Source organism: Populus trichocarpa, chromosome 6 (genome assembly GCF_000002775.5).
Source record: "Populus trichocarpa isolate Nisqually-1 chromosome 6, P.trichocarpa_v4.1, whole genome shotgun sequence".
Lineage (NCBI taxonomy): Eukaryota > Viridiplantae > Streptophyta > Magnoliopsida > Malpighiales > Salicaceae > Populus > Populus trichocarpa.
Window position 1 is genome coordinate 15,042,554 of NC_037290.2, and position 11,303 is coordinate 15,053,856.

The window sequence follows — 11,303 nt, forward strand, 5'->3', positions numbered from 1 at the left end:
TCCCATGAAGCTTGAAGATCATAGAATAATCTTCTACACTTATCAACTTCTTGTTTGAAAACCCCCAAACGATGGCTTAGGATTTCGCATCTTTGAGCTAGAATCCTCCTTCATTCCCTCTCCCTTGTTGAATACATGACACAAATAGGAAAAATAGAAGAAGACGAAGACACAACAAGAATAGAGTTTATGACAGGAAGAACACTGATTTAGACTCGAAATTACAAATCTGACTTTTGTTTGGACCAGAACTGATCGAAAACAAACAAATATGAAATTGATGAGAATGACTCAAAAAACAGCCAAATATCCCAAATATGATGATAATATACTGGAAGGAACAAAATCAACATAAACAAAACAAGTTTTGAAAGACAACGCAAAACAAACCCGTTACAGCAAGACGAAACCTAAAGAAAACGCAATCCAAATGACCTAGAATTTAATATATAGTATTAGGATACCAAGAAAACAACAAATCTCAGTTTATAGGTCGTTTTATTATGTCTAGGTACCGAAACCCCGTGTATGATCAGTTTGCGGCAAAATTCAACCTCCAATTAAAACCTCTAGAAGCAGATATCAAAATAAGCCTAAATTTAATATATGGTGCGATCTCATCCCCAATACACAGAATATGAAGTTTCAATTGATTCTAAGGTGATTTGCTTATGGTTCACCAAGAGTAGTGTTTCTGCGGCAGAATTGAACCTCGACTTAAAACCTCAAGCTAATAATATCAGAATAAGTCCAAAATTAACATATGATGCGGTCTCATCCCCAATAGACTGAATATGAAGTTTCAATTAATTATGAGGTGGTTTGCTTATAGTTCACCAATAGTTGTGTCTCTACGGCAAAAATTGAATGATCTTTCAAATTTCAACTGATCCCTCTCTCTCTGTTTCTTTTTTCTTTTTAATATACTGATATTGATGCGGATCAGCCCAACACCAAGCGTAATCATGCCAACGACCCATTGAAGGTGCCAATTGGGCCAATTACAAGAGCTAGGACGAAGAAGCTTAAAGAAGCATTGAATGAGCTTGTTCAGAACATATGGAGCAAAATGGACCTAGAGAGGCTTGGGACATTTAAGGAACATGAAGGACAGCCTTTAATTCATCTAGTTCAGGTCCAAGAAGAGCCCAATTCGTGTGGAACAAGGGGTTGATGTGTCCGGCCTAATACCAGCCTTGTTAGGCTTGTTATTTTTCCTAATGCTACAAGGATAAAAAGTCAGCAATTTATTCTCCTAATTGAGTAAGGAAGTTGGCCATATCTTATTCATAAAGAGGGGAGGACTATTTAATTCTTTTCCTAACTTAGGAAGGAAAGTAATTAAATCAGCAACAAATGAGGAAATTTGTTTTCTTATTTGTCCAAGTTAAACAAGGAAATCCAAGCTAATCAAGGACATCAAAGGGGGGCAGCAACACAAATTTTCCAAATCAGATTTTTCCTAGTTTATTTAAGACTTCTTAAGGGTGACAAATCTGATTCTAGCATATTTAGCATGATAATTTTTGGATTTTTATTATTTTCTTCTTAGTCTTTGGGTTATTATTACTTATTTGGGTCAATTGTAAGTGGGCTTCATATAAGTCCACCTAAGGGGGGTCCATTAGGGTTTCTTTAAGTCTAGAGTCAGTATAAATAAAGGCATAACCAAACATGTAAGGTTACGCAATTTTAAGATCAATAAACTTCTTTGCTGCACTTATTGTGTGTTGGTAGGATAATCTCCCTTCCTTGGTTCTTTAAAGAACTACAAATGACTTATCGAAGAACAACTATCTTCGTGGCGTCATCCTTATACTTCTCATTCGCGAATCAATATTCGTTGGGTGGGGGTCTCCGTTTCCAATAGTGCTGGTGCCTAGGTACAAGTTATATTTGTGTCACACTCCTATCAAACCTGATTTACTTGGCTTTCCAGGAATTGGTGTCTTTGTGTGTGGGTTGCGTGACCATGGTTCGTTTCTGATATGATTACAGACAGTAACAAGATGAAATATAACCCTTTTTTTTTTTGCTTAGATGACGCATACACGAAGAACAAGAAATGGAGGCAAACACTAAAAAACTTAAAAGGAACACTAAAAAAACAAAAATAACAAAAGGATATGACCTTGTTTCGGAGCCTAGCTCTGATACCAACTGATGCGAACCTCGTGATCACGTGGTCACGCAACCCAGAATCAAGATCGAGATCTGATCCTAGAAGCTGAAATAGATCTGATAGAAGTGTGACACAATGGAAACCTACTTCAAGGCACCAACACTATTGGAATGAGTAGAATGACGCCACGAAGCCAGATAATCTTCGATAAGTCAGATTTAGTTCGTTCAAGAACTGAAGAATGCAAGAATCATTCTCACACATTAAAACTGAAAAATCCAGAAGTACTAATCATCAAAGCTGCTGAAATTTAGGTTACATGTGTTTAAATAGTTCTTAAAAGTAACCCTAATGGATCTACCCTTGTGGGCTGAACTGACCCGTATACAAAATTGACCCAAAAACCCTAAACTGTAAAGCCCATAACCTGATCCAAACAAGCCTTGGATCCTACCTCAAAACAAAGTTCTATAAGCCAAAACATGAAAGAAAATAATAAAAATAATTGATTTGTCATTAAATACCACCAGCCATTCTTTTCTTGTGTAACTAGGATGGATAAGGAATCCTTATAAGAAAACGATTCTGAAACATTAATGAATCCTTGCCACACTTGGAGATTATATTGCAGGTCATTAAAGATCCTTGTGGAACTAGGAAAGTCCCAAAACAAGCTCCCACATCCTTGTAGGAAAAGGATCTTTGCCAAATAGGAAGTCCACAAGTCAAAAGGAAGTAAATACCAGAATTCGTATAGCTTGTTCTGATCTATATCGCAACTCCTTTCTGAACATGGATTCACTTGAAAATGTACCCCAACATAGACAAATACCTCTAGAATCCTATGGTAAAGTTTCAGCTCGATCCACTGGTTGGATTTGAAGTTATGCTTAATAGCGTAAAACTGAATGGTAGAAACTCTTACCCCAAAATCTGAATCTGACCTTGCTTTGGTCATATCACAAGGCTGAACCGTATCAAAAAAGTTACGTGGAGTCTCTTGACTTGTTGTCCTACCTTGGGTTAAAATTTCAAGTCAATCAGAGTTCGGGAAGGCATCCCAATACTGGTCAACATAGGCTGTACGAATTTTATTATTTACTTCCTTTTGACTCGTGGACTTCCTATTTGGCTAGGATTATTTTCCTACAAGGATGTGGCAGCTGTTTTTGGGAATTTCCTTGTCTTGCAAGGATATTTAATGGGCAACAACATAGTTTCCATGTGTTGTATGAACTCCATATTAATGTGGAGGAATCCTTACGGTGTATGAAAACAATTATTCTATCCTTATAACAGTAGGAATCTATCATTAAATAAGTTTCCAAGTCTACTAAGAATACTTTGCAAACAAGAAAACTAAAGAGGAGGCAAGTTTAGATTTGATTCTCCTAACTTATATGAGACAAGGCAGCAAATCTAATCCTGTCATATTTAGGATATTAAATTCGGATTTATTATTGTTATTATTATTTTCTTCTTAGTTTAGGGTTTAGGGTTTAGGGTTAATTGTAAGTGGGCATCATATAAGTCCACATAAGAGGTCCTTTAGGGTTTGTTTCAATCTAGAGTAGTATAAATAAAGGCATAACCAAACATGTAAGGTTAGACAATTCAGATTAATAGAACTTCTTGTTTGCCGCACTTTGTGTATGTATTGGTGAGATACTCTCCCTTCTTTGGTTCTCTAAAGAACTGAAAATCGAAGAACAACTGACTTCATAACGTCATCCTTATACTTCTCGTTTACGTATCAATATTTGTTGGATGGGGATTTCCATTCCCAACAGGTGCCAAGGTACAAGTTATCTTTGTGTCACACTCCTATCAAACCTGATTTACTTGGCTTTCTGAGAATTGGTGTCTTTGCGTGTGGGTTCCTTGACCACGTGTTCAAGAGGTTCGCAAGCAATGCATTGTTCACAAATTCGTTGCACATCCCTTTTCATCTTTGGCCAATAGAAATGCTGATGCGAACCTCGTGATCACGTGGTCACGCAACCCACAATCAAGATTGAGATCTGATCCCGGAAAGCTGAAATAGGTCTGATAGGAGTATGACACAATGGAAACCTGCCCCAAGGCACCAATACTATTGGATTGAGTAGAATGACGCCACGAAGCCAGTTAATCTTCGATAAGTCAGATTCAGTTCGTTCAAGAACTGAAGAATGCAAGAATCACTCTCACACGTTAAAACTGAAAAAATCAGAAGTAATTATCATCAAAGCTGCTGAAATTTTGGCTTACATGAGTTTAAATAGTTCTTGAAAAGTTAACCCTAATGGACCCCTTATGTGGACTTAAATGATGTTCACTCAACTGACCCAAAACCCTAAACTGAAAAGCCCATAACTTAATCGAAACAAGCCTCAGATCCTAACTGAAAACAAAGTATTAATTAAGCCCAAACAAGCCTTGGGTTGTAGCTAACGAAATAAAACAAAGCTCATAATATTAAATCCATGTTCTGTCATGAGAAGAAGAGAAGGAAGTAAAATATTATATAACTGATTCAAGGCTTATTTATAGCCTTCCATGCAGCCCCTTAATCCTAGAAACAAAAGGAAAAGGTAGCCACCCATGTTGTTCCAAGTTGTAGAAGGATTCTTTTGTTTCCTTTGCTGTCCTCACCTCATGGCCCAAATAAGGTTGTGTTGGACCCCTCTTGCACATGGATAAGATGTACTAAGGTCTCCTCTTGATACTCTAATGGACCTTTCAATTCTGACTTGGTTGAAACATTCAAAACCAATGCATTCAATGCCTCTTTTTTTTTTTTATCAAATGTAAGAAATGTATAGATCAAAAATAGCAAGACAAGCTTGCAGAACAAGCTTGAGACCAGCAATACAAAGGATATACATAATCTGGTAAAGGGAACAGGCTCTCTAAGAGACCAAAATAGCAAACCATTGAAAAAATAATAACAGTGAAAAAACCAACAATGGTTATGAGAGGAACCAAAGTGTATAAGGTTCCCAACCTAACACAAAGCAAAACAAGCAGAAGCTGACGAGGATGAATCAACCACAGCTACAGGATGAAAGGATGAATGAAACTCTTAGCAGGAGAGGCTGGAGCTAGAAGCCCACAAGCTGAAGCCAAGAGCAAACAAGCCAATGAGCACAATAGAAAGCCATGCAGAAAATCCAGGGACGATGAACATTTTGGCATCCATGTAGAGACAATTACCAGCCATCCATGCAAAGTATGCCCATCCATGCAGAGACGTAGAAGACCATCCTTGCAGAGATAGAGACAGCCCAGCCAGGTTCCAGCTAGAACACATTAAAACACCAGCAGCAACCAAGAACAGGTGGCAACAGCTCATCCATGCAGATACAAGGAATAGTGAACACAAGAGAATGTAGACAGATGGCTAAAGATCAGCCAAGAAGCACAGGACCAGTGTCAATAAAACCGGCTAGCAGCTAAATTACCAAGCAAATAAGGCCACATGCAAGTGCATGCAGAGCCCTTTCATCATCACATCCAGAGAATGAACCATAGCCAATCAGAAGCTTCCACCCAGCCAAATTAAATGAAAGACCATGCAGAGACCATGCAGATACGGGGAACCATGCACGTCCACCCCTCAACATGCAAGGTCAAACAGAAATACCAAGAACTGATCAAGATAAAAAGAACGTGAAAACGCATGCAAGCTCATGCAATCCCATGCAGGACACAAAGGAACCACAAGCAGACAAATAAAGATAAATGGAACCGACCAATGAGAAGTGCACACATCAGCAATAGAGTTTCAACATGCCAAGGAAAAACCAGACAAGAGCAGCATCCAACATTGACTCCTTGATGAAGAGACGTGGAATCACCATGCAGAAACAGAGCAATCCCAACTCCACCATGCGAAGAGACCAAGACATCTATGAAGAGGCTCTTCCACCAAGATAGCCATGTAGAGGCTAAGGAGATGTAGCCAATCAGAGGACAGCAGATCATTCCATGCAGCTGAGGAGATGCAGCCTTCCGTCATTAAACACGTCAGGCAGAGACGTGGAGAGGCAGCCAACCATGCAGCGACACAAAGCAAAGACCAGCCAAAGAAAGTAACAGTAAGTCATGATCCCTTCCATGAAAAGACATGGAAATGCAGCCAATCATGCAGTGAAGGGCTAGTGCAACCATGCATATCAAAACAACAAGACAAGAAGTCAATAGGAGCAGTAGCATCAAAGAGAAGCCGAAGCAGCCCATCTTAATGCAAACCAAATGATAGCGTCACCATAACGATCAGCAACTAGTCAATTAGGAATGGGGAGATCACGCTGATGAAAGCATAATATCATGTAGAATAACACTTGAAACCGCTGAAATATAGGCTCCACAGGGGAGCAGGAATTTTCAAAAACCCTTCTGTTCCTTTCTTCCTATATCAAGTAAACAACAATGCTGAGGGATACTCTTTTCATTCTAGTGACAGTAGTTTTCCCCTTTAGATGAAGGCCCCGAACTGCACTGTTGATAGTGGTCATGCCTCTGTTTAGTCTAAGCCAGGATTTGACTTTCATCCACAATATGGAGGTCCAGTTGCAGGTAAAAAACAAGTGGTCGTGGCTCTCTTCATGATCCTGGCAAAATACACAACTAACATCAATGTCTTTTTTTTGGTAAGTTGACGTATGTATTAAAAGAAGAAGATACAAACATTATAAGGGGCATACCCCAGATTTATAATGATAACAGAAACATAAAACAACAGATGGCTACAGGCTAGCCACCGACCATAAAACAAAAACCTCACTAGATTCGTTAGGGAAACCAATACAACCAGCTAACTAACAAATTAAGAATCTATGGTATTCACCCTCCAAGCTCGTTGGATCCTTTTGTTTTCATTTGTTGGTACGACATTCCTCATCAAATCAAGCTTATCACGAATGATACATTCGATTTGATTAAAGACCAAATTCGAAGTTCTAGACAGTCCAGCAAAGATCCTTGCATTCCGTTCTTGCCATACATGATACACTGTAGCTGCAAAACTCAGTTTACGAGAAAAATTGACGAAACTCTTGCCATGCCAAGAGACAGTGGCCCATCGAATCCATTCATCCCAGCCTTTTGTCATTCTTGGAATGTCGCATCTGTCACATACATCCCACCAGATCGCTTTAGTATAGGAGCATTCAAAGAACAAGTGGTTCTTTGATGTCCAGCAAAGATCCTTGCATTCCGTTATTTCCATACATTATACACTGTAGCTGCAAAACTCAGTTTACGAGAAAAATTGACAACTAACATCAATGTCAACGAAATGCAGCCTGTCTTTTGTTCGCAGCAGCTTAAGCAAGGCAAGCCACAGGATAAAACTATGTCGTGGAAGACACTAGGACTCCCAAACCACATGCACCCAAGAGACCAGGGTTCCTTTGGTTCTCAAGTATTCATAAGCATTAGCCGAAAAAAGCTTTGTCTTCTGATAGGGGGGAGGAGGTTTGTTGCAGGGGGACTGTCCAGATGTTGGTGTCTTGCAAATAAAAATGGTGCACCCAACGAATCCAAATAGAGTCAGCTTTCATATGAATATTCCATAGCTGCTTCACAAGAAAGCAATTGTTCCTTGCTTTAATGTCATATAGACCAAGACCTCCTTTAGCTTTTGGCAGGCAGACGTTCTTCCAAGCAACCAATGCAGACATATTCCTGACTGTACTACTAGTCCAAAGGAAGTTCCTGCAAATACAAGTAATTTGATTGATAACACTCTCTGGCATGGGAAAGATACTAAGCCAAAATTGAACCATTCCAAATAAAACAGAGCCAATTAGTTCCAGCCGCCCAGCATAGGATAAGTTTTTGCCCATCCAGCTTTGAATAGCAGTTTCAAGTTGATGCAGGAGGGGATACAACTGGCTAGCCAGAAGCCTGTGAGGGCTGAGGGGGACCCCAAGGTATTTGAAAGGAAAGCTACCTTCCGAAAAACCAGAGTCTTGGAGGATAGTTTGTTTCAAGCTGTCACCAACACCACTAAAATATATAAAGGATTTCGATGCATTAGTATGAAGTCCTGAAGCTCGGCCAAAAGCATGTAGCTGCTCAACCAGAATTTGGACAAAAGAACAATCCCCTTGGCATAATAAGAGAACGTCATCAGCATATGCAAGATGACAAATATGATGAGGCGCACACTTTGGGTGAAAGTGAAAAGCTTGCTGTTGACTGGCCATTCCCAGCATACGGGAGAAGTATTCCATATATATTAGGAATAGATAGGGAGAGAGAGGGTCACCTTGTCGAACTCCATATTTTCCAGGGAAGAAACCATAAAGATTGCCATTAACAGCAACAGAGTATGAGGAGGTTTCCACACATAGCATCACCAGATGAACAAATCTCTGGGGAAAGCCTAACAGATGGAGGAGAGCTCTGAGAAAAGGCCATTGCACCGAATCAAATGCTTTCTTGAAGTCAACTTTGATGAGGCATCGGGGGGAGGTCCTCTTCCTACCATAATGCCGAAGTAATTCTTGAGTCAGATTAATGTTATCAATCATGCTTCTCCCACCAAGGAAAGCATTTTGAGCTGGATTAATGATGCCCTGGAGGGCACATCCTAGCCTTCCTGCAAGAATTTTGGAGATGACTTTGTAAACCACGTTGCAACATGAAATGGGCCGAAAGTCATTTGCAGAATTAACATTAGCAGATTTTGGAACCAGAGCAATAATGGAATGGTTGATCTGCTTTAGAATCCGACCAGAGGAAAAGAAATCCTTGACTGTCGCACAGAAATCAGCTCCCACAATATCCCAAGACTGTTTGAAGAAAAGAGAAGAGAATCCATCAGGACCAGGAGCTTTATTGTTTCCAACACTGAAGAGAGCTTCCTTGATGGCTTCATTGGTGACAGGAGCTAGAAGAAAATCAGATTGATTAGTATCCAGACAAGGGCCACTATGAACAACTTCCTCATCAATAGGAGATATAGCCGAGGAGGTGCCAAGAAGACTCTGATAGAAATGAATAAATTCAGCACCAACTTCATCTATAGTAGTAGTTAGATCCCCGTTGCTACACTGGAGAGCAGAAATGAAGCTTTTCCTATGTCTGTGGCTCATCAAAGCATGAAAGAAACTTGTACCTCTATCACTGTCCTTGAAAAAGTGCACTTCAGCTTCTGAGAGAAGAACGCTTTCTCAGCAGATTTAAGATTAAGAAGATTAATCTTTAGTGCATTAACCCAATTCAGGAGAGATATATCATCTCTGGAATCATGCAAAGGTGTTGGTGCTGCTCCAAGTCTGCCTCCATTCTAGCAACTCTCTCTGAGATGTGGCTGAAATGCAACTTGTTCAGACTCTTTAGGGGTTGCTTTAAAGATTTGAGCTTCCTACACAAAATAAACATGGGAGAGCCTTCGGTTGGGAGTTGCCATCCATCAGAAATTAGGCCTGCATACTCCGAGTGTTCAACCCACATATTGAAAAACTTAAATGGTCGACGACCTGGGGGAGAACTACCACCAATGGTGATCAGAGAAAGCTCCTGGAGGTTGGAAATGCACATGAGAAGTGAGCTGAAGATTGTTCCATGAAGGATTGGCTAGAACAAGATCAATTTTAGTCCAAACAGTCCCATTAGACCAAGTATAATGACAGCCAGTGTAGTTTAGATCTGAAAGCCCAAGCTCTGAGCAGCATGCTCTGAAATCAGAGAATTCATAGGAAGAGACCGGTTCACCATTATATTTGTCGTCCTGAGAAAGAGTGGAGTTGAAATCTCCCAACACAAGCCAGGGACCAGTTGAAGCCCAAGATTTGAGGCCATCCCACAGAGTTCTACGCCCAGAAATGGTATTGTAACCATAAACAAATGAAGCAGCAAAAGTAAGATGAGAAGATAAGCATCGAATGGAAACATGAATACACTGGGGAGAAGAATCAAGCACATCAACATGAACAGTAGAAGGATTCCATAACACAATGACTCTAGCAGTGCTAGCAGCTTCCACATTAGAGACTAGTTTCCAGCGCTTCAGCCGAAACCTGTGCATAAACTGAAGCTTGGAAGAAGACAATTTGGTCTCCAGGAGACCACATACATCAAATTTATGTTTTTGCATGAGACGAACCAGCTCATGCTGTTTCAGAGGACTGTTAAGCCCTCTGACATTCCAGCTGAATAATAACATTACATAGGAAGGGGTGGAGGGGGTACTCTACCACTCCCAGATGCTATAGATGAACTCCTTCTCTGACCACGTATAGTGGTTACACCAACAGGAACCACATTAGAATCTTTCCTGTATGGGACTGCTCCAACTGGTTCTTTCCCATTATTGATGATGGGGAGGTTGCAAATAGAGGTACAAATACCTCCTGAAGATGAGTTAGCAGGTGCTTTACCTCTAGGGGGTGGTTGAAACCTGATCAGCTGCAGGTGTGGCACTAACAGGTATGCCAAGAGATTTCCTTGCTTTCTTGCTTTTAACAATTTCCCATCCATCAGTGGCCACCGCAGCTTCGGTGGTCATAGGGTCATAATTATGGGAAGACTCCCCAATCTGGCCTTTAGTTTTCTCAAGGTTAGGCTCTGCAACAGACCCTAAGTGATCAAAAACATTGCGACCTCTGTTGGCAACTATAGGTGGATGGTTGTTCTTGCCCATAGGTCTTGCCACCACCGGGACAGGGTGGGAGGTGCAAGTTCCCGTGTTGTGCCCAAGGACTTTACACAACTTGCAAAATCTAGGAAATGTCTCATATATCACCGGTTGATTCAGAGTGGCTCCATTCGGTAAGTTAATGACAATAGAAGATTTGAGATCAGCAAGTAAATCCAGTTCTACAAGGACTCTAGCATAGGAAATTCTCGACATGTTAAAGGTGAGCTGGTCACTTTTTATAGGGGGTGCCTAATTTGCTAGCAATCTTAGAAAGGCATCTAGGAGACCACCATTTTAACGGCAAATTTGGGAATTTAACCCATACAGGAACACAGGACATCTCATCAGTCCCAAAATCAAAGTACTCTGGCATAGCTTTGATAATCAGTGGCCGGCCATATATCAAGTAAGGACCATTAGCAAGAACAACAAGTTTATCATCAACGTTGTTGAATCTATAGACTAACCAGCCAGATTCATGGATAGCCAAAGAGGCATCACACTTCCAAGAACTGGATATAATATTATTCAATGCCTTAAAACCAGGCG

At 40.4% G+C, this 11,303-nt stretch overlaps 1 protein-coding gene across 1 annotated transcript; it reads right to left on the reverse strand.

Annotated features, from left to right (window-relative positions):
• Window positions 1-5,186: 5,186 nt before the first annotated feature.
• On the reverse strand, window positions 5,187-10,967 carry LOC112325475 (uncharacterized). Its single transcript, XM_024592071.1, has 7 exons — window positions 10,515-10,967; window positions 10,370-10,467; window positions 9,610-10,266; window positions 7,639-9,280; window positions 5,909-6,012; window positions 5,566-5,719; window positions 5,187-5,504 (listed from the first exon to the last, which is right to left on the reverse strand). The coding sequence occupies exons 1-7, from the start codon at window positions 10,965-10,967 to the stop codon at window positions 5,187-5,189; spliced, it is 3,426 nt and encodes a 1,141-aa protein (XP_024447839.1).
• Window positions 10,968-11,303: the final 336 nt, after the last annotated feature.

Bases quoted from the DNA above. Each gene is read 5' to 3' on its own strand.
- LOC112325475 (XM_024592071.1), bottom strand. From the start codon at position 10,967: ATGTCGAGAATTTCCTATGCTAGAGTCCTTGTAGAACTGGATTTACTT. The intron at 6,013-7,638 runs GTGCACCATTTT...GCCTCTTCATAG, and splicing joins ACTCTATTTGGATTCGTTGG to ATGTCTTGGTCTCTTCGCAT. The intron at 5,505-5,565 runs GTAATTTAGCTG...GCTGATCTTTAG, and splicing joins CATGTGGCCTTATTTGCTTG to CCATCTGTCTACATTCTCTT.